This window comes from Acipenser ruthenus, chromosome 15 (genome assembly GCF_902713425.1).
Source record: "Acipenser ruthenus chromosome 15, fAciRut3.2 maternal haplotype, whole genome shotgun sequence".
Lineage (NCBI taxonomy): Eukaryota > Metazoa > Chordata > Actinopteri > Acipenseriformes > Acipenseridae > Acipenser > Acipenser ruthenus.
This window is the reverse complement of record NC_081203.1, coordinates 18,756,712-18,780,278: the sequence shown is the minus strand read 5'-3', so window position 1 is coordinate 18,780,278 and position 23,567 is coordinate 18,756,712. Positions and strand designations below refer to the sequence as shown.

Sequence of the window (23,567 nt, the reverse complement as noted above, 5' to 3'; positions counted from 1 at the left end):
CCTGCAAATAACTTTACAGGAACCTCTTTACAAAAGGCACCCCCTTGTGGCAACATGATGTAATGCTACTGTGAAATGGATCTAGTTTGGGCCTCAGTTATTCATACTGAGAGTGGTAGTTTTACTGCTCCTCCTCCGAAGTTGTTTCTTGTTTGTTTTTGTTTTTTAATTAAATGAGTATCACAAAACCAGCACACATTGAGGCACGGTAATCCGTCTCTGCTTGAGGGAGGCTCAAGACTAAATGGCAACAGGCAGGTAGGCACAGGCAGGGGGTGTTCAGGTCAGGTTTTGCAGTGCAACACAGCAACGTAAAACAGTGATGTGCATCGAGAGACCTGCATTAGCGAACCTGGTTTTATAGGCAGAGTTAGTATACATGCAAGTAAGAGTTGCTGTTTGGATAAAAGAATTACATCATCAGTGTGGTCTGTTTTTTTGGGTACATTTTTGGAGGGGGATCAGTTTATTTTTTTTCTCTATTACATTTTAGATCCGTAATTCAAGGAAATGTTACTGGTACATTCATACTTATTTGATACAAGTAACAAAGGAAAGAACTAGCAGCTTGATGGAGCTATACTGTGTAATGGACGGTTATTAAATTTGTTCCCAATAGCAGTGTTTGTCATGTCCTGGCGCTGTGAATACTTAAACAAAATTATTATATTTTGTTGTATATTTTTCTGGTATCCAGTTACCAACAATGATAAAACCTACTAAATGACATTTTGCAGGGCTCTGTGGCTGATTTTTAGAATTAAATTAATAAAATGGTGCAAAGCCAGGCATGCTTCTCCTGTGTGTAGCCTGCATAATGTATCCAAGCCCATTTAAACTAATCGCTGCTGATTTGATTGATTGAGTTTGAGTTTTAACTCAAGGCAGAACTGACTTCGAAAAACCCTCGACGCAATCTCGTTCTGCTGATCTGCACCTGCATTAATGAACAACCAAACAAGCAATGGAGGGGATGCTTAATAATCTGCACTTAGCAGAAAACAACTGAGTGCTGTAAACACAGGCGAGCTGTGATTGCACTCTCTGCCTCTCACCAGCCACTCGAAGCAATTCCTTCATTACAGACGGGGCTGTTTTTCATGCACCAGGCGCTGATGCTGGCCCATGACAGGGTAGCTGAGCAGGAGATGCAGCCCCAGATAGCGGCAGAAACGCCCCAGGACTGCACGTACGAGACCATGACTCGATACGGAGGGGAGACGCTGAAGATTGTCCGCATTGAAAAGGCCCGCGATGTACCGCTGGTGAGTGCGTCTCTTAATAGGGGATTTTCACGCTTGTCTGAATGAGACTTTAATTGTATAGGGATGGGAGGGGGGCAGGGTAGTTTTGCTGATTTATGAAGGCAGGGGGAAGTACAGTATTGTTGCTTATTAAATTGAAGGCTTGAATGGGTATTGAGGTATTGTAAGTAGACATACAGTACATTCAATATAATGGCAGAATAACATTAAAAGGCAGAATAAAAAAACAAATGCCATTTTTTCTGTGGAACTCAATGTATACAGTTTGTAAAGTGCATAGTGTTCTTTTACAGTTTGTTTTGAATGTGTCATGTAGACGACATTGTGATAAATAATATGAGAGCTGTAAACCTACGCATTGCACCGCTCTGTGTGCTATATTGTGCTACTGTACTTCATATCCAGAACATTTCAATACAACACAGCAACTTGCTTCCATGTTAACACCATAATCAAAGGCTTTTTTTACCCCACAAAGTGAATTAACATGGAGTGGTAAGCAGTTGTATGACTGGTAAAAGTGATTGATATTAACCAGAGTGTGTTAATAACCAAAGTGACATCATCAGGAGTGTAGCAATATTCCATAACGACACACACCCTGTCTTGCTATAGTGCTTAAATGTGTATACAGATCATATAACGCAATCATTAAATTACGTTGGTATATAAATATATGGTGGAAGGAAATGTTTAGAGCGTTATCTTAATTTCAAATGGTGTGTCTGCCTCCTGAGCAGGTGTGGTTTGTTTAGAGTACTGAAACTACCTGTTTGTGCTGTGTAGGGAGCCACGGTGAGGAATGACGTGGACTCTGTGATCATCAGCCGGATAGTGAAGGGAGGGGCAGCTGAGAAGAGCGGCCTGCTACACGAGGGAGACGAGGTCTTGGAAATCAACGGCATCGAGATCCGGGGGAAGGACGTCAACGAGGTCTTTGACATACTGGTGAGAGATCTGCTCGCCGGAAACAAGAGCAGTCATTTCATCTGGACAGATCGTCACTTCTTTCTTTGTTTTCTTCTCAGGCGGACATGCACGGCGCGCTGACTTTCGTTCTCATTCCCAGCCAGCAGAGTAAAGCCCCTCCAGCCAGGGAGACTGTGGTAAGTGTTTTACAACAAGTAAATCTAAATGGCACGCCTATAGACAAGTCACCCCGCATGGGTTTCGTTGCGCTTTGGTGAATATCATTGCAATATGGCCACTTCAGTTTATACCCACCCCAGATATATTATTGGAGCAAGACAACAGGGAAATGAAAACAATGTGCAATGTTGCCCACAGACACAAAAATTGTGTCTGGATAAGAAATGTATTGCATAAGAAATGGAGTTAGGCACAAGCTGGATGCATGCAGTATTGACAGGTTGCTTGCAGCAGTTCTGTATTTCAATTACCTGCACTTTAAACACAGTGCCGGACAGCTGTATCCAGTTACTGAAATCTGGATTTGATTAGTCAAGGTGTCTCCTGTCTAGCCTAAGAGTCTCTGTAAAGCAATCTGGGATTCACTGATTAGTTCAGCTCCCATTGTTGACCCTCCGCTCTGTGTATTGGTTCATGACAGTAGAGTTCATCCAGCTGGTTAATATATTCAACTACAGTGCATAAATGCTTTTGCAAATATGTTTTGAAAGATGACTGTCATTCTAATCTACTCTGTATAGAAATGCATGAGAGCAATGTATTCTTTTTAAGGGATAGCATGACTCCCGAATAGATGACTTATTTATTGTTTGGTTGCTTATCACATTTATTATCATGTCCACCAGTAAATTATGGATTTTAATATTGAGGTTCATAGTGGAATGCCAACTGATAACTTTTCTGTGTGGACTGTGATTGCTGTAGAAAGCTGTGTTGCTTCCTACTTTTAAGAAAGATGTGTGTTGGAGTTCATGTTCAAATCGAACGCTCTTCTAGTGCTTCAGCCGGATTTGAGCAAGCAGAGCAGTTGGTTTGCACCCAGATAACCGCACCGCCTAACTTCACTGAGGTGAACAGAGTCAAGAATCTATCAAATAGAGAGAGTTGTTTCCATCCCTTTCTGCAGGTTCATGTCAAAGCTCATTTCGACTATGACCCCTCTGATGACCCGTACGTGCCGTGCCGGGAGCTTGGGCTGTCCTTCCAGAAGGGGGACATCCTGCACATCATCAGCCAGGAGGACCCCAACTGGTGGCAGGCCTACCGGGACGGGGACGAGGACAACCAGCCTCTCGCGGGTCTGGTTCCAGGTCAGCTGCAAACCAGCCATTTCGATACACAAACTGGCCCAGTGCAATGGTTAACTTCTGAGGTGTTTATTGTAGCTGGGTGCATGCCGTAACCATGCTGCCGGTGTTCCCATTCACGTTCCGGGTTTGTTTGTAGTTTTTGTTTGTGGTTTTTTGTAATCATTTTCATAAAAGCAGTTGCAGTCAGCTATTTCAAACAGTCAGGGAGTGGTAGAGAGTCTTTTAAACTTTTTTTAAATGGATGACAAATTTCATATAGCGTTATCTCGCAATAGAGGCGACATGTTCTGTTTTTAATTTGTACAGTTGAACCTTACCTATGTTGGTGAGTTTGAGTGGACTGGCCCACAGTCCATTTCTTGAACAGCCTATAAAAGCCCATATAGCATGCATTTGTGAAAAATGTGTGTGTGTGTGTTTGGAATCTCCACAGGGAAAAGTTTCCAGCAGCAGAGAGAAGCCATGAAGCAAACCATAGAGGAAGACAAGGAACCTGAGAAGTCAGGTAAGAGCCGTGTGACTGTGTGTGTTTATCTGTCTGTCTGGTTCCAGGATCAGAATAAACAGCAAGACCACATGCAGAGAATTCTCCTGAACCAGGCTTGTAAGGTCGACGGAGGAGCGATCGACTCCAGTGCATTAATTTGCTTGTTCCAGTTATTCTCTCAGGGGGTGCATATCCCTGGCAATGGGGTTACAGTGGAGGTGTCCATCAATCTGTCTTGCACACCCCCTTAACCCTAAAACGTGTGTGTTTTCCATTAGATTTTTAAGGTTACAGAACTCCCTGCAGTGTGAAACACTTTACCCCAAACTTTGGAACACCATTCCTAAAGAGATCAGGGATTCTGCCACTCTTAATGCTTTTAAATCTATCTTAAAGACCTACTTTTATAGAAAGGCATTTTTATGACTGTTTGTTTTTATTTTCTGTTTTGTTTGTTTGTCAAAGTGCTTTGAGATGTTTCTTTTAAAGGCTCTATATAAAATAGAGTTTATTATTATATAACACCAGATACAACAAAGGCAAAGTAGTGTGTTTCTTGTAAACACAACAGGGGCTTAGTTGGTCTCTAAGTCACAAACATTATTGTTTTAAAATTCTTTGTTTGTTGACTATGATAGTACTATAGAGATGTAAATGAAATTAGAGGAATTCATGAAGATGTTACTTAGGTGCGCATGTGTGCTGAGGTTTAGAGTATTCTCTCAATATTTATTTTCCCTAATTTTAAACTCTACAGGTAAACTATGGTGTGCGAAGAAGAACAAAAAGAAAAGGAAAAAGGTTTTGTACAACGCCAATAAAAATGATGGTAAGTGTTGAATCACATTTGCAAGATCATACAGTATTCCAGTGCATTGTGAGGAAATGAAGACACAAATAAATGTGTTATTATTGCTATGAAGTACCCTGCTCCACCTTTGCTGCTGTGATATAGGTCGTTTGTGGTTATGTACACCTGAGCAGCAAAATCTAAATCCAGAACTGACTTCCCTTCACATTACCTGCAACAAAGGGAAATTTACCCTATTTGGTTTGGGGTTTGTTTTTATTCACTGAAAAATCAAATAAAAACAGACATCACCAGATGACGTCAGTGCTTACCAACAGCATTGTGAGGAAACAATGTCAGATCCCCCCCCGATTTGACTCCCACTGTGTCTTTCCCAGATTTCGACAATGAGGAGATCCTGACTTATGAGGAGATGGCTCTCTATCACCAGCCAGCCAATAGGAAACGGCCTATAGCCCTCATTGGCCCTCCTAACTGCAGCCAGAACGAACTCCGGCAAAGACTGATGAGTAACGAAGCCGACCGGTTTGCAGCTGCTGTGCCACGTAAGACTGCTGTGCTCCTGAACTGGGAATGTGGTGGAAATTAGGCTTGTGATTTCTTGCTCTTGTGTCTGCAGTTGGAGTCTTTCACAGGGTAGTTTGCTGTGACAGCTTGGAAAAGGCTCTTGTGCGACTGCTAGTCCATGCATTAAAAGAATGCCAGTAGCACTAGACGTATGCAGTTAGCAGATAAGTACATGTGGCGTGGTAAAAGGTTCCTGCCTGCCCATCAATAACAAAGCAATGTTTTTTCTGTGTGTTCTCAGATACGACGCGGAACAGGCGTGATAATGAAGTCAATGGCCGGGACTATCATTTCGTTTCACGGCAGGTCTTTGAAGCCGACGTGGCTGCGGGGAAGTTCATTGAATCAGGAGAGTTTGAGAAGAACCTGTACGGCTCCAGCACTGACTCTGTGCGCCAGGTCATCAACTCCAGCAAGATCTGCCTGCTGAACCTGCACACACAGGTACACACATAAGCACAAGCATTTACTATTCTCTGTCTTGGCAATGATTGAGCTCACATGAAAGGAGGAAAGGAGTGCAAATGCACCCAACATGCATTCACATTTAAAGCAAAAGAAAAATACCAAACTATGTTTTATGAATATGTAAACACTTCTGTATTGAATAAACGCATTTTCATATACCTGTTAAGCCATTCGTGTATTAACACGTTTAACACGTTTCTCAATCACGACTGAGAAACGTGTTAATAGTGAAATTGATTTAATTTACATTTTTTTTTCCGTGACACTAAATGGGTTTTTAAATTGTAAATCTTATTTTTTCATTTTAAATTTTGCAAGCGATCTCTAAAAAGTTGAGAGATGTTCATTTTAAACAAATTGGGGTGCATTTGAACCCCTTTCTGCTGATGAAGCGTTAAGTTTCTGCATTAATCTTTTCAGTCTAGTGACACTTGCGATCCCCTTCATGGTATATATTTTAAAAGTAAATGTTGCAGCGCCGTGTAATAAATGAATAATAAGCTCCGAGTCCCATCAATGTGTGCACTGCTAGTTTAGATTTTGCTCTTGTTTGATTTTGTTGGCCGTTGTCATAATCTTTTTATTTTTCCACAGTCTCTGAAGGTTCTGCGCAGCTCGGACCTCAAGCCATACATTATCTTCATCGCTCCTCCATCACAAGAAAGGCTGCGCGCACTGCTGACCAAAGAGGGGAAGAACCCAAAGGTACGGGAATAAGAAATGGTAGTCTGTTCAAAATGGATGAAGCCAGTTCAGATTTAACATCCCTGTGTCTGCATGCAAAACTACACATGCTAATTGTAACAGTAGCTGAAATTGGTGTTTCTTTTTTGCTCTACACATTTTTTTTTTTATTCAAGATGACTTTTTATAATATGACTTTTTATAATACTCCTTTTAGTTCTTTGTCCCTATTCCCTGACTTCCCACATAATTTAAGTAAAGCAAAACAACAACACAAATAGGATAAAGACGGCTGTTGGTAAAGCCATGTGTATTAATAAGACCTTTTTTCTTGCTTACGACTTGCTTTTAACATATACGAGGTTAACTTGATGAAAGCCCTCGATTAATACAGAGATACATAGAATTGAAATTAGCATAAAAATGCTAATTTTAGTCTACTTTTTTTACAACCAAGGCATTTTACAGCAGGGGAATTCCAGCCTCACTGAGTCATGAGATACTTGAATGCAAATTTGCTTGTGACTGAATAGGAATGTTCTGATTGTCCTGCCGCTGGGGCCTTTGGGTTGAGGATTTCAAACAGAGCCTCCCACATGAGGACCTGGACTATAATGGCACAGGAAATGTGCTGTTGCTTACCAAGCTGACATTTCAGTGAAAGCGAGCCACACAAATGTGTTTTTTTTAATTGTTTTATATCGGCTTATTTAAATGTGCAAGTGCCTCTTTTGTTGAAAAGACTACAAAGACTGCTGTTTTTGTGTTGGGGATTGAGTCAGACAGTATTTCTTTATTCTTCTCTCATATGCAATAGCAGAGAGCTTGTGACCGCTACACAACTGGAACCAGATGTCTTTGTTCAGAAATGTAGGGTGTACTTGTTATCTTTTTATTTAAGAAATGTATTTGTATCATTTCTTTTTTCCCTGGTTCATTACAGCTAGATCAGGAATGAAAGTTTCCTGTTTTTGCTGATTTTCTGGTGGACTGTTCCTTTTTTTTTGCTTTTTTAAAAATATTTTTTCCTTCTCTAACATTGTGCATTCTGATCAGTCCATATACCACCATTGAAGGCTAGAATTTAAATGTCAGCACCGAATATAGAATCACTGGTACATTATCATATTGCAGCAGTCACCATCCATTGCAGAAACCATTTTTTGGGGGGGGTTAGAATGAAGCGATACTTTATCCCAGGCAGCTGAGCTGCTGTGCTTCTTACAATTGTTACCCAGAAATTCATGCGATCATTCTGTATTCATTCATCTGTTCCAATAGTTGTTGAAGGCAGCGTGTATGTTTGCTGGGATCCCCACATTTAATTGCCTTAGTTTCATCCTAGAAATATGTTCACTTCTAAAACTAACAAACAAAATCGTCCATCGACATAGTCGGTACTGTACTGATTTATTTCATATGAGATTGGGAGAGTGGTGGGCTCCTGGTAGACAAAGGTGTTAAGTGCTTGTCTCCTTTTTGTAGTCCTGGTTGACACGAGTTTGCTAGTAGATTCCAGTTGTGTGGACTTTTTGGGGACAAAGCAGTCATATTTCACACATGTCTTGGGAATTCAAACTTTATTTTTATTAACATTTTGGAGACGCCTCATTACCATAACCGCTTTCATGAAAGTCTCTGATCATTTCTATTAACTTGTACTCAAGCAAAGCTAGCTTGTGTGACTAATCTTTCAGAAATTCAAAGTAATGCCATCCAAGGGGGTCAGTTATAATGGTAAGAAATCTAACAAGAAGTTTCATTTAGCAATGATGAGCGTTCCTTTTAAAAGCCCTGGCTTGTGTCCCCACAGCCGGAGGAGCTTAGAGACATCATCGAGAAGGCGCGGGAGATGGAGCAAAACTACGGGCACTACTTCGACGCGGCCATCGTGAACACAGACCAGGACAAGGCGTACCAGGAGCTGCTGCGGCTCATCAACAAGCTGGACACAGAGCCCCAGTGGGTGCCCTCCTCCTGGCTGCGCTAGGGAGCCCGGACAGTGGGTGCCCTCCTCCTGGCTGCGCTAGGGAGCCCGGACAGTGGGTGCCCTCCTCCTGGCTGCGCTAGGGAGCCCGGACAGTGGGTGCCCTCCTCCTGGCTGCGCTAGGGAGCCCGGACAGTGGGTGCCCTCCTCCTGGCTGCGCTAGGGAGCCCGGACAGTGGGTGCCCTCCTCCTGGCTGCGCTAGGGAGCCCGGACAGTGGGTGCCCTCCTCCTGGCTGCGCTAGGGAGCCCGGACAGTGGGTGCCCTCCTCCTGGCTGCGCTAGGGAGCCCGGACAGTGGGTGCCCTCCTCCTGGCTGCGCTAGGGAGCCTGGACAGACACGCAGACACAGGGAGGAAGCTTTTCAGCAGGCCCTGCAAGAGGACTGGCTCCCCTGGGGTTAAGACTGCGAAGTAGAACCGCATGGCCACACAATGGGAGACCTTTCATTTTCTAAAGGATGAATTTGGATAGCAAACCAGTGGACAGAAGGGGTTGAATTCTGTCCTATTTTAAAATGTACCGGAAGGGTCAGGGAGTACTTTTTAAAAAAATAAGTTAACGATCAACATTCCAGTTCTTACCAGCACTTGGTGGGAGCAACAGAAATAGTAATCTACAGCTTTGGTATCTATTTATATAATGTAAATATATGTAAGAAAAAACAACTACTTTTAGTACAAATACCTGAGTCACAGTGCACAGTGTGTCCAACCTATATTTTAATATAAATTATATATATATATACTGATTTTTTTTTTTCTTTCTGTATTTTTATATAGGTTAATGATTTTTTCATAGATGATTGAGCACATTGGCAACAGTTCGAATTAAGTTACTGTTCCTCACTTTGTAGGGATAATAATGTGTTTAGATGGCAGTATATTTTTATTTAAAATAAATAAATAAAAATAAATCATGTGAAGTTCACTGCTAGATCTTGTTTTCTAGTTGTTTTTTCTTGTTATATCTGTTAACTAAAATTGTAGTTTTGTGTTTTTCTGATGCTGGGGGATGCAATGGTGTGGAATGCAAGGACAGTGCGTGATTTTGTGATTGTAAAATGTAATGTAGATAAGAGAATAAACTGGAATAATTAGAATTATTAATTAATGGAAGTACTGTATAAAAAAGGCAATGTTTTTTAAATTGAAATTGTCTCATTGCTCAGTAATTAAATCGAGGATAGTGGAGATTGTATTACAGGGATACTTCATACATTTTACTAACCTGTCTAATGTCCTGTTATGTAAACTCAGTATAATTCTGTTTCTGCTTAGATCATTTATTTGTTCCAGCATATGTTGCTTATGAAAAGACTTCAAGTCCAATTTTAGTGGTGAAGCACGTCTGTTTTGTACAGCTCCACTGATAGACTTAAGTGCATTGTGCAACACTAAAATGCTTCCCCGCCTCAATCCCCTGCTGTTTTTCGGAAGCAATTTTTGCTAGAATAAGTTCGTAAGTGTGGCAAATATTGATCTAAAGCAGAAACATAGATTTTAATAAACAGGTAAGAAATGAAATACAAATAATATATCTGCTATCTCTTTAATAGTCACTTTAAAAGTCGGCTGTTGTACTTCACCTTGTGCTACACTGTGTTGATGGATGCAGGACGTGTTGAATGACATGGTATCCCACTATATATTGCAATGAAAATTCTTTAGAAATGGTTTCCTGGCTGCGACCAGAGTCTGTCCCTCATCCATCCCCGATTGAAACACATTTCTTGTCAGAGTGACTTTTTTGTGAAGCTGTCGTCAGGACTTTTTTGAAAGTCTTTTAGGTTGAGCTCCATATTTCTGGTATAGAAATGCCCAGCTCGAGTAGGAAACATGCCCCTTGTCTGGAAGCTTCTTCTGGTATCAGTAGTACCATAGCCATGTGTACTAATAGCTAGCGCAGAAGGCTGCCGTCTATTAGGAGTTGCAGGCATTACCCTTGCCTGCTTTTAAAGGGTTGATTTGATCCACAAATAGATTTTTTTTTTTTTTTTTTTTAGTTACTGTAGCAGGGAATCCCCCTGGATTGCATCAACCGCTTATTTAGGTAAACCCAAAACATAAGAGCAGTCCCAAAATAATCCTAGATTGCTGGTTGAAACAATCCAGGGTTATTCTCCATTGCTGTAAAATGCTCAAAGTTCTGTCTCATCCTGGCGTGCCATAGGTTAATCAAATCAGTTTCTTATAAGTTTTACCTGATTTGATTTAAGATTTCCTTGACAATAGGAATCTCAAACCTCCAGAAGGCGAGACCGTTCTTTCTAAAGGTGTTTATCAGTCAAGGCTTTGCTTCAGTCCTACTTGGAAATGTTGCTGGTACTGTAACTATTTTCTGAATAACTGTTTTTTTACAGTGTTGCTGAAGGTCCCCACACTATTTCACTACCCTCAGTACTTCATGATTTGTTGATGTGTAAATGTGTACTACAGATTGCATAATACTGTGCCTTTTAATTTCGTTTTAGTTTGTCTAGGAGCCACATTGAAAAATCGTAATGTCAAAAACGCTATAGCCCACCCTTTCTGTCATTGAGGGTGAGGCATATTTCATTAATAAAAATCAGCATCTAGCCCAACACTGAAGAGTTGTCTATGTAAGTATTTTGAATGGGTTCCCTCTTCAGGAATTGTTTTTGCTTTTATCCAATGAGCTCAACGTACAGCCGTTACAGAGTAAGAGACAAGGTTATGAAATTGCAGTTCATCAGCAAAAGAAAGAAAAAAATATATATTCCTGAATTGTTTTCTTTTAATCGGTGTACATTCATAATCGATCTCTCTCAGAACAGTGCTACATGATGTGGAGTTGTAGTCTACACTTTTATACTAAAGCACAAAGACAGATCTCGTTGTATTGTGTTTAATTTGACTTCACTTAGAGATACAGTTAATCAATTAACAAAAATCTGAATCTGCATTTCATCTTGTAACCGATTTCCTTCCAGACTGATTAAAAAAATACAGCTATCCTGTTTAAAGAGCATGGGAGGGGGGGACCGACGTTCCGAAGTGAAAATGTTCGGTTTGCCTTGGAGTTCTTGATAATGTGTTTCTAAAATCAAGGCTAACTGCCTGTTCCAGTAAGTCTTGCTGTTCATTTTTACTGTATTTGTTTTGATTTATATATTTGTTTGTCCTCCTGAAGAGCTGCATACAAATATGCCCCTAAAGAGAAAATACATTACACATTACATGACTTTGCAATATTAACTTATTTGCTGAACTCCTTGTTCTTCTAAAATTGTCAGGGATTCTACTGGAACCATGAACACACAAATTATGTTGAAATACGTAATGCTGTAATATCTGATTTCATTTCCCATAAATTACAACGTGCCGGTGATTTAGGCCAGTTCACACAAAGAAACGTAGAAAAATGTAATTTGCATTTGAGTAACTTTAATTGTCATTTGTGTCTCTTGGCTTTTACCAAATGAACAGGACAAAAGGACAAAGCCTCTTCAGACGCATCGGTAATCGTAGTATTAACCGGGCACACCGCAAAGAAACAAGGGGCTCCAAACACCATTATTTTGAGGACAGTCTCAAGACAGTTCCTTGAATTTTTGCTTATATTAAACTTCAGAGCCATTCACATGACTGTAAAGTTCAGAAAGCAATATTTAATATGAGGCCAGGTTATGACTGGAATTAGTAAAAGTTGTTTTGGGTGTTACTACTAAAGCAGATTTTAGTCTCTAGTGTAGTTTAAAAATAATCTGTATATGTATTTATAAAGTACAGTATTACATCAGGGATTTGAATTCATCTGAATGGCTGATTTAATACATTAAGTCCTATTTCATATTACATTTTAATGGTACTCTACCCTTAAAATATTTATTTCAAATTAGAATTTTTACCATCAAAATTAAGCTCTAAAATAGTTGATTTCATAGATTAAAAAAAAAAACTTTTTATCTTTATTTGTAAAGCCCTTCATAACCCATCACTGACACATTCCTTTGTTTATAATAACCCAGCAATAATTATTGCCACTCGTTTGTTCTAGCCAGGCAGTATTTTAGTCTTGCACATACTGTGCTAGTCTCTTTTGCTGCACAATGACAAAAACGTGTAGATTAAGAACTTCTTTTAATTGAACCGTCCCCTTAGCGTTGTATGATGTTTGCATCATTCTGAGTGCTTCTATTGCAATCACTCAAACACAAAGAAGTCTTTCACCCGCGTGCAGGAGCTGCTTTTTCACTTTTAGTTCTCTTTATAAAAGCAAGAGCCAGCATCAGCCAGTGATCTGCTGCTTTGGATGAGGAGTCCTTTCATTGTGCTGGCAGGACACGGCTGTCCTGGGGCTTCCTAACATAAAGACACTTTGGCTTCTCTTCAGTGACGGAGTTGGACCAGCTGTTTGGAAATGTATGGTTGCACTTTTTTTTTTTTTTTTTTTTTGGTGCAGTCTGAGACTGTGTGGCACATCAACAATATCTAGATGTATTTCTAGATTTACATTAAAAGAAAAAAAAAGTAAATGACTAAATGTTTTTTTTAATCTGTCAAAACAGGGCTGCTGTAAATATCCACAAGCAACGTGGTAATCCTGCAATCCGAGGCGTTTCAAATTAGAAAGCTAATAAATCCATACTTCCTGGGCACACTGCCACCTATCTATGCAGCCAGCCACAAAACCTGTAATTAAGGGGAACAATCTTATGAGCTCATGTCAAGAGGAGAAACGCCTGTCATGATAAATATCTTTTTTCTTTCCAATGGGAATGCAATATAAAAGCTTAAGCAGTTGTAAATTAAAGCAATGAAAGTATCAGAATGATTTTATTGTGTGTGACAGTACATTATACTTAATGGCTGGGGTCATGGACTTGTATCATGCAGTGTACACTATACATTGGCGGTAGGACTGCAGCCTGTATACTCATTTTAGAATAGTAGTGTAAAGCCCATATATGCACCTGTAAAACAGACGGGATGTCTCTTAAGTCAGGTATCATAGGCAATATCTTGTGTTACACCGATTAGGCTGTTCTGTGTTCAACAGGGCAACCACACATGCACCACACATAAAAATGATCTGAATTCGTTCCTTTTTGCTAAAAGACATTTCCCACGTAAAAGAAAAAGACTGTATATTAACACTAACTGCTCCAACAAAAGAAAAAATAATCCTCCCTTGAGCAGGTCCCATCTGTACTGGACCTTGATGAGTTACTTTATTAGTAAATCCAGAGTATTTAACAATCAAGTCAACAGTTATTTAAATCATAAAGAACCTTCACTTGCAGACAACAGGAATACTGTTATAGTTTTTCATTGAACAGCATACATTTCTGGATAACAACAACAAAAGCACCTTTTGGGGGAACAAATACAACCGTGTATTTGTATTTAGACAAAATAAACAGTAAAACAGTTTTGTTTTTCTCCACACATCGCAGGACAACATGAACGCTCACAATAAATACAACTGATATACATGTAATCCGGAGCCCGGCGTGCTGGTCCCTGTGGCTACTCAAACAGCAGGTCTTCATCCCTCTCGTCCATCAGAATGTTGGCTGGCTCTTCTACCACACCCAGCTTGGCACAGCGAGCCACCCTCTCAATCTCATTCCTCTCCTTGATTTGCTTCTTCTTCTCCTGGATCTTTTTCAACCTGGAGATATGGAGAGCAGCGTGGTATGAAACGTTTGGGCATACCCAGCCTCACCTGTGCTGGCCCGTTGGGCACACCCAGCCTCACCTGTGCTGGCCCGTTGGGCACACCCAGCCTCACCTGTGCTGGCCCGTTTTACCCCTCAAGCTAACTACAGATCTTGGTATACCTGAATAGAGTATCAATCCTTCAAAAGATTTTAAAAAGCAAGGAGTTTCCCACAAGTGCAATGGTAAGTCTGTGTTAAGCTCTTCAGTTTAAAGTTGCCTGCCACAGATTTGTAGTACATGCATTAATGATGTGAAACAGCAAATGACTAGGTGTTCTTCACTTTACCCTACACATGTTTTTTCTGCACTGGTAACTGCCAAGTCTGTTCTATGGGGTGGTCCAAAAAGTGAGAGCAATGCCCAGTGACATAAAAAAAAAAACTGAAACACACTGCCTTTGTGTTTGCAATGATAAATAGTACCCAGGAGGCTGCATCAGTAAGCAGACACAATGGTCTAGGAGCCACATTGTAAGACAGTGTTGATTTGCGCCCCTCTTGGGGATGGCTTACCTGTAGAACTCCTCTCGTTCTCGCTCATCCAGCTCAGTTATAATGTAAGACAGTGTTGATGTGAGCCCCACTCGGGGATGGCTTACCTGTAGAACTCCTCTCGTTCTCGCTCATCCAGCTCAGTTATAATGTAAGACTGTGTTGATTTGCGCCCCTCTCGGGGATGGCTTACCTGTAGAACTCCTCTCGTTCTCGCTCATCCAGCTCAGTTATAATGTAAGACAGTGTTGATGTGAGCCCCACTCGGGGATGGCTTACCTGTAGAACTCCTCTCGTTCTCGCTCATCCAGCTCAGTTATAATGTAAGACAGTGTTGATTTGAGCCCCTCTCGGGGATGGCTTACCTGTAGAACTCCTCTCGTTCTCGTTCTCGTTCATCCAGCTCAGTTATAATGTAAGACAGTGTTGATTTGCGCCCCTCTCGGGGATGGCTTACCTGTAGAACTCCTCTCGTTCTCGCTCATCCAGCTCAGTTATAATGTAAGACAGTGTTGATTTGCGCCCCTCTCGGGGATGGCTTACCTGTAGAACTCCTCTCGTTCTCGCTCATCCAGCTCAGTTATAATGTAAGACAGTGTTGATTTGCGCCCCTCTCGGGGATGGCTTACCTGTAGAACTCCTCTCGTTCTCGCTCATCCAGCTCAGTTATAATGTAAGACTGTGTTGATTTGCGCCCCTCTCGGGGATGGCTTACCTGTAGAACTCCTCTCGTTCTCGTTCATCCAGCTCAGTTATAATGTAAGACAGTGTTGATTTGAGCCCCTCTCGGGGATGGCTTACCTGTAGAACTCCTCTCGTTCTCGCTCATCCAGCTCAGTTATGATGTAAGACAGCGTGCGCTCGATACGGGGGATGATCACTGTGAAGAGACACACAGGGAAAGTTTATTGGAGGCTTGGGAAGCAGCTGTTATCACACTAAGGACGCTGCACAAAAGATACATGCTACAGCTGATACAGACTTTCCATCGCTTTTCACTATTGCAGAACAGTAGTTTGGATAGCAGTATCTGCATTTGCATGGTAGGAATTCCTTGCCAGTTTTCTGAATAAAAGTGAAAATGTGCAACATGTGAAACACAGCATTCTGAAGACTGGACTCGGAATTGTATGTGCATGTAAATGACATCAGAAACCTCTGCACAGCACCCAGTATACCGCTGTCTGGACTGACACCAACAAAGACAAGTGGGAGCGCGGAGTAATTCTCAGTGTCAACTTTTCTGTTTGATGATTAGATGGCTATTTCTATGGTGGCTCATTAAAGCCATGGAAAAACACCTTGTGTTCTTGACAAATGCTATGGCTTGAAATGTCAAGATCCTGACATCATTTATCTTGTGATGTCGACACTTATTTTTTGCCACATGTCCGTAATGAGCCACCGTAATTTCAGTCTTCAGCTAAACTCTTCAATTGTCTATACATCTGAAACTTCTACCTGTAACAAACGATCAGGGTGACTGCACCATAGCAGAAAATAACAGCAGCCCATTCAATTCAGGAGCTGCTGAGATTGAGCACCATGCTGGTGTCTGCAGTGATACGTTCTCCACACTTCAATGCTCACCGTGTTCGATAGCGTTAACACGTCGGTTAGTGATCTTGATGGCTTCGTCCAGAGTGACGAAGGAAGTCTGAAACAAAATGAAGAGCTTGCTCAAATATCCACTCTGATTGATAGAACTCACTCTGCTTTCAGAGCAGCTTGTTGGCAAAGTTTAAACAGGATTCAGAGCTGCCCTGCTTCATTGCCTTGGTCATTCCACCCCAGCAGTGTCTTCATTCGGGGAAACAGCTGGACGGATGATGACAGGAAAGAAAGGGTGTTAAATGGGTTGTAAGAACTGAGGTGAAATGAGCTAGGAAGTGGAAGGCTACCCAAGAGACTGCTTTCTTACTATGGCAGCAGATTTTAAATGAAAAGAAATAACTGCTATGTGTGTCTTTCAAAACTGCACACGCGAGATGTACACAGGAAGTGAAAGTTCAGGTAATATTCATGGAATTATTTCACTAGCTGGAAGTTCGTGTCACACCATTATCCACTGAACAGGGAAATACTCCAACAGTGAGGGAGTGGAGGTGACTGACAGGAGCCTGTCAATTCATCCTCACAGACCACATGCTGACCATGTCATTCAGTGCTCAGGATTCAGAAATGCTTTGACTACAGAAAGATCTGATCTCACTGCATGTGCTAACAATAGATTCTGTAGCGCAGCCTCCGAGTTCCTTTCATCAGGACGCTGTGAACGACTGCACTCTGAGCACTGCAGGACTGTGTTCTTTATTGAATAGCACACAAGAAGAGAACAGCGATCTCAGGGCTCACTCACTGCATGTGTAATGGAAATATCCATGCAGTATCACAGGTAAAGATGTATGCTCCACATGCTACTTTACTTACAAGGAAAAGGAGGTTGGGGGTCTCTATTTAAATAGTTTCAGTGTCTTATACTGAAAATAGATACAAATGGGCAAACAGTATAGTAGATTTGTAAACTGGCCTGCTGTTTTGAGTGGAGCTATAGTACGAGAGAGTGTGTTAGACGTGTATCTACAGTACAGTAATCCGTCGCGTATCCGACTACGGTGGGACCCGAGTCAGGGCGGATATGTACAAAGTCAGATAAATTAATACGGTTTTAAATACCATTATACACAGCTGTAACAATTACTATAGTCACACAATTATTGTTTTGAGATTCAGCTTTTATTAGGGAGCTCCCCTAAATCCCTTGTTTAGAAAGATACAGGGTATTAATGCTTGTGATAGAGCAGCCATCTGCCATGTGGATACGAGCATTCACTGCTGAGTGACAGGCAGGAGATCAACACGGAGGTTGAAGTTGATACTCCCCCCGCAGGTGAACAGGATTTATTTACATATCAACACACTGAACCAGCAACATACAACACAGTGTACAGAAACTTTGGTGGGATCTATAATCTCTCAACTAATCTTCTCTATTCAACAATAAACTAACGTTGCTGAAGAGCTTGATCATGGCAGATAAAGGGTTTGGGAGGACATGTGATGGACGGATACACAACGGATTACTGTATATTAGATTAGCTAACTGGTTTGCTGTTTTGAGAGGAGTTATCTTTCCTGGTTGAGCTGGAGAAGCAGGTCTCTCTAGAGGGTCACAGCGCCACCTACCTGCAGGGAGGCCAGTTCCACCAGCAGCTCCACAGCTTTGGCGTAGTTCCTCTTGAGTTTGGCAAGCTGCTCACCTCCTCGTGCCAGACCGGTCAGCTCGTAACCTGGAACAGGAGAGAGCAGCCTCACAATCACACTGCCTCCTCTCCCTCTACCCCCGGCATGGAGCAGGGACTAAAGCACTACCATCAAACCGGGCTGAATTGGGGCTGTGTCTGCCATAGTTAGGACTGCGGATTCTGACACTGTGAAGAACGCTACAGATAAACTGCATGCATGTTTTTAACACACAGCTCCACCCGATCAGTATCAGGAAAAAACAGTCACGTTTTATAAAGTAAAATTGTGAGTGTGACATTACGTATACAAAGACAGCCACAGGGATCTTCAGAGCCTTGATCAGTGCTAGTCTCTGATATCCCTGTCCACGGGTTTCACAGCCCTGATCAGTGCTAGTCTCTGATATCCCTGTCCACGGGTTTCACAGCACTGATCAGTGCTAGTCTCTGATATCCCTGTCTATGGGTTTCACAGGTCTGATCAGTGCTAGTCTCTGATATCCCTGTCCACGGGTTTCACAGCACTGATCAGTGCTAGTCTCTGATATCCCTGTCCACGGGTTTCACAGCCCTGATCAGTGCTAGTCTCTGATATCCCTGTCCACGGGTTTCACAGCCCTGATCAGCGCTAGTCTCTGATATCCCTGTCCACGGGTTTCACAGCACTGATCAGTGCTAGTCTCTGATATCCCTGTCCACGGGTTTCACAGCCCTGATCAGTGCTAGTCTCTGATATCCCTGTCCACGGGTTTCACAGCCCTGATCAGTGCTAGTCTCTGATATCCCTGTCCACGGGTTTCACAGCCCTGATCAGTGCTAGTCTCTGATATCCCTGTCCACGGGTTTCACAGCCCTGATCAGTGCTAGTCTCTGATATCCCTGTCCACGGGTTTCACAGGTCTGATCAGTGCTAGTCTCTGATATCCCTGTCCACGGGTTTCACAGGTCTGATCAGTGCTAGTCTCTGATATCCCTGTCCACGGGTTTCACAGCCCTGATCAGTGCTAGTCTCTGATATCCCTGTCCACGGGTTTCACAGGTCTGATCAGTGCTAGTCTCTGATATCCCTGTCCACGGGTTTCACAGCCCTGATCAGTGCTAGTCTCTGATATCCCTGTCCACGGGTTTCACAGCCCTGATCAGTGCTAGTCTCTGATATCCCTGTCCACGGGTTTCACAGCCCTGATCAGTGCTAGTCTCTGATATCCCTGTCCACGGGTTTCACAGCCCTGATCAGTGCTAGTCTTGCACTACCTACTGTTTATTGTAAGGTGCTATTTGGGGTGTGAAGAGAGATGGTTGTATCACATCAATGTCAGGATCTACTCTATTCTATATACAGTATGCACACAGCAATGATGACATTAGTAAAGTGTCAGACTTACTATCTCCTCCTTCATGGTAGTGCTCAAACACAGGCAGAGTCACACCTAAAAAAAGATAAGGCAACTTCATAGCAACAAAAAATCTATACATTTTCTATGAATTCTGAGCTGTATCAGAAATGGGGTGCAATTTAAAAAACACAGTGAATTTGTAACAGAATGATGTATAGTCAATTTGAAGACAAATTTGAATAGCAGCAGCTAGTCCTGTTTAGACATTAGTCAGCATTTGTAGCAGCATTGTTTTAAGGGTTTTCAAAAGGTAAGAGAAAACTAGTCGATATAACAGTGTTGCCTTTCCTTGAAAAGAATGCAACGTTTCTGTATTGTTTCTGGATTGCATTCACAGTGGTGCAGCAGCGCCTTCTAGTGAACAGATTACAGAACAGCACCCTCTAAAGAATTCATCAGAAGTGGTCTCGTTTTTAAAAACAAATTCATAGCTTGTTATCCACGCTGATATTTCCCAGAGCAAAAATGTTATTTAATTGGGAAGACAACATGGTGGTAGATTGTTTTTTTTGGTTTATGAACTAGAAAGACGCCAGACAGCTGCATTACCTGCTACGTTGTCTTTCTTAGCCCGGACCTTCACCTGAGCTTTGTTAACATTCTGGATTACAGTAGTGCTGGGGAGAGAGCAAACATGAGACAAGTGATGGGAGATCACTGAATAACTTTCTCATAATCAAAGGGAATGTTTTTCCATGAACGTTCACGGTGTATCCTCTGTATATGTCATGCAAAATCAATTCCAAGTACAGGCATTCGAGTATTTTGGAGTCTGTGCGCCAGTAATTCGTTTGTGCTTGAGCACCTCTCCCACTGTCCCGCTGCACTCACCTAAAGTCTCCAGCTGCAAATTTGGCCTCAGCCAATGAGAAAGCAGCTTCCCTCATCACTTCCCCCATGAGGGTCTTGGTCTGTTAGGACAGGAGAAGCATATCAAACAGAGCAAAGGTGCATCTGCTACTAAGCATGTCACGCCTGTGAATACAGCATGAGAGCATGGAAAGGTACATTGGCATAACCTACTGTACATCCACAGCATGTCTGTGTAGAATCAGAAGAGTGACTTTCAGACAGATCATTCTTAAAAGTCAGAGTAATGGATTTGTTTATAAAGCAAAACAAATTCCACGAACAAAAGCTCACAGAAAAATGCAAGTCTGCGGTGTGTTGTTATTGTGGACAAAGAAGAAAAACAGGTTTTGCAAAACACAAATTTGACATCTCATTTCCATTTGCTCGTGTGTTAATTTTACATCAGGTCGGGTCTGGTAAATAACTGTGGGTTCGTGGTCGGGTCGGGTCGGGTTGATTAATTTGGACCTGTGAAGATCTCTACTCTACATATGCCCAGAGTTCTGGTACTCTCAATTACTTATGGTAAAAAAAATGCCTCAGCCAATGTTTTTATCACAATTGGATAATAATTTCTTAACTTGTGCTAAAATGGATCATTTTTATTGAACCCATAACTGTCTATCGTAAGTCAACAGTATTCAGCCACCCCTGCTGTTTTGTGGTGCTTGGGGGATGGGACACTCAGAACGCTTGCTTAATAAAATATCCTGGCATCCCAGAACTGATAGCCATCCCCTTTTGGAATACATGCAAATGATTGTAACGACTGCAAGGATACTCCCAGTGTTATCTAGTTACTGTAGAATGGTGACAGACAATTAGAATACAGCTGTGTACCAAACATGAAGCCAATATCTCGAAGCATCATCCGCAAACAAGAAGTCACATGACCACAATATGCCAGCCATATTAGGTCATAGGTCATAGTGAAGGGTACTGCTAGACTGTGTATCTGTTGCTTCTTTATAGTTTGATACTAGACAGCAGGAGCAGTATGAAGAGTCACCTCAATAATCTTCCGAAGAATCTGTCTGAAGCGCATGGTCAGGGCGTCGGCTTTCTTCTTCAGAAGGTTGCGTCCGGTCTGAGCCCCTTTCAATCGAGCCTTCATGATGGTCTGTGCCCTGCAGAGCAAGCAAACACCTTATAATGCTGATCCCATTCCCTGCCACTGAACCAGAGCACCCAGGATCATAAACAAGTAAAGCACATGAATGGACAGACCCCCCTGTATACTCCAGGATTCACTCTGAATAACCTGTACTAAACAACGGCCTTAACAACTTTAACTGCTTGTCTGTAGATATATATGAAAGTCCAAGTGTGACACTCGGACACACTTACATGCATACGAATGCTGCTACTATATTCTGCATTTCTAGAAAGCAGTGTGGCATCGCTGCACTTGTGGAGGGTTTGCTCATTACAGCAGTGTGGCATCACTGCACTTGTGGAGCGCTTGCTCATTAAAGCAGTCTGGCATCGCTTGGCAACGCTGCAGCCCGGTGGTAACTGGATTGTGCTGCTAGGAAAAGTTCATGAGCTGAGAGCAGGCTGGTTCATACAGGAGCCCCGGGAGCAGTGTGTACAAAACACAGCAACACAGACCCTGTTTATACAGGACGGTCACACGCAGGAATGGACACCTGCTTTTTGTCGTCATATTTGTTCAATATTCTAGTAATACACCACTGAGCACAGCAAGTTAAAGAGCCCACTCTGGCACACAGTAAAGTCAAGTGGCTAACATTCATTAAAAAGACATTAAGTCAATAATCAACAAAACTAATTATAAAATGTTTGAACTGGAAATTATTCTGAACATACAGCTTGAGAGATAAAACTTGTTTTTTACGGGACTGATCTATAGTACTGTGATACTGAACATTATAGAGCAACTGTCATAATATTTTGGTGCCCAGGTATCATTAAGCTAGTTTACTATTCAGATTGAAGCAGCTGTCAAACTGTGGCTTTGCACAGACAAACCGATTTCAAGGGTTCAGTTTTACATGGACCAAATACAAAGTTATTCATCTTTCTTTCTCTCCTACACATACACACAGAAACAGCAAATCAACCGGATCTATAAATGGAAGAGAAGAGGCTGCTATTCACCGTCACATGACGACGCTGGCCTGCTATGCGTCACATTAATAATGCTTCCTCTATGTAACACAGTCGGTTGCTTCAGAGTTATGAGATTGATAAATAAAAACGCACATTACACTTTGATGTCCATCCTTGCTTAATTATTTTAATTGAGCCCAGTGTTAATGAATGATTCTGTGCACGGGACAGAGATCTGTCACCAGATGCTTGGTAAATCCTGTATCACAAGACGATAAAAACATCACACATACTGTGTAACCTTCATCAATGGGCTGAACTGCAGGAACAGAAACAGTTGAACTTACCCACTTTTAAAAGTATGTATACAGACAGTCCTGTTCTTAAATTAATGTAATCATTCTATAAATTATATCGTAATACGGTCCACAATTACTGCGCAAGATAAGAGCAAGCATAACACATTTTTGGTGCGTTTTTAATTTATCACCCTAATCGGTGACTACACAGAACCCATCTTTCATCGGCAAATAATCAATAACAACAGCTGTACCATTTTAATCATATGTTCTGTACTTACATTCGGGATGGGAAGACATCGATTCTGTCTTTGCCTGACATCTTGGTAAATGCAGAAGCAGCAGAGCTAAGGATCTGGTTTCACTACAGTATATATTTTGATAATGCAATGTATTTTTTTTTTTAATACGTTTTAGCTGGTATACGACACAATGACCCTTGCTGCCTGTCTCGGTCTTGTTAATGCTTTTCTCAGATTCTGGTCAGTTATTATCAGCTCCAAGTCTTCAGCGTCAGTATCATTCAGACCGTACCGGAGTCAGCTGGTACTCACATCACGTGATGAGAGAAGCACAGGGGTGAAGGATGAAATGGCTTCCCAACTTCTTGTTTTGTTTATCAGCAGTGTCTTGGTGGTTTGTGAACCTGCGTTATTTAAAAATACTATTTTTCGCTACTATTAAAACGTAATCTTGTTTTGTTTATCAGCAGTGTCTTGGTGGTTTGTGAACCTGCGTTATTTAAAAATACTATTTTTCGCTACTATTAAAACGTAATGCAGTATACATTATATATATATTTGGGGCAAGTCCTCGCCTTAGTTTACATGTTAAACCTGATTTTAATATCCCATTCTTTAATGATCAACCCCAGTCCTATTCCTAATCCAGACATTTCACTAAAGGTTTTGTTTTATACCAATGCACTGAACAAAACAAACAAGTACAAAGTGAATGGTGTGTTTTTAAATCCTCGTAAAAATAATAATGCACGATCATAACTCCTCAGCCAGGGG

General features: G+C 41.6%; 2 protein-coding genes across 3 annotated transcripts in view; one reads left to right on the top strand and one right to left on the bottom strand.

Moving 5' to 3' along the window:
- The window catches only part of LOC131697558 (protein PALS1-like), a 48,016-nt gene extending 36,918 nt beyond the window's left edge, over nucleotides 1–11,098 (top strand). The window contains exons 6-15 of one of the 2 annotated variants that reach the window (XM_058987305.1): nucleotides 1,086–1,265; nucleotides 2,052–2,213; nucleotides 2,294–2,371; nucleotides 3,322–3,505; nucleotides 3,939–4,010; nucleotides 4,750–4,821; nucleotides 5,181–5,348; nucleotides 5,612–5,814; nucleotides 6,433–6,543; nucleotides 8,336–11,098. In XM_058987305.1, the coding sequence (XP_058843288.1) occupies nucleotides 1,086–1,265; nucleotides 2,052–2,213; nucleotides 2,294–2,371; nucleotides 3,322–3,505; nucleotides 3,939–4,010; nucleotides 4,750–4,821; nucleotides 5,181–5,348; nucleotides 5,612–5,814; nucleotides 6,433–6,543; nucleotides 8,336–8,512 (1,407 nt within the window). In that variant the 3' untranslated portion in view covers nucleotides 8,513–11,098. The remainder of the gene's footprint in view (nucleotides 1–1,085; nucleotides 1,266–2,051; nucleotides 2,214–2,293; nucleotides 2,372–3,321; nucleotides 3,506–3,938; nucleotides 4,011–4,749; nucleotides 4,822–5,180; nucleotides 5,349–5,611; nucleotides 5,815–6,432; nucleotides 6,544–8,335) is intronic. The other variant, XM_058987306.1, reaches the window with a different exon arrangement.
- Nucleotides 11,099–13,661: 2,563 nt separating this feature from the next.
- Nucleotides 13,662–23,474, bottom strand: LOC117422653 (V-type proton ATPase subunit D). Its single transcript, XM_058987307.1, has 9 exons — nucleotides 22,833–23,474; nucleotides 21,189–21,306; nucleotides 20,159–20,238; nucleotides 19,877–19,944; nucleotides 19,316–19,360; nucleotides 17,872–17,975; nucleotides 16,276–16,342; nucleotides 15,487–15,565; nucleotides 13,662–14,144 (listed from the first exon to the last, which is right to left on the bottom strand). Exons 1-9 carry the CDS (start codon nucleotides 22,871–22,873, stop codon nucleotides 14,000–14,002), a joined length of 747 nt encoding a protein of 248 aa, XP_058843290.1. The 5' UTR covers nucleotides 22,874–23,474; the 3' UTR covers nucleotides 13,662–13,999.
- Nucleotides 23,475–23,567: the final 93 nt, after the last annotated feature.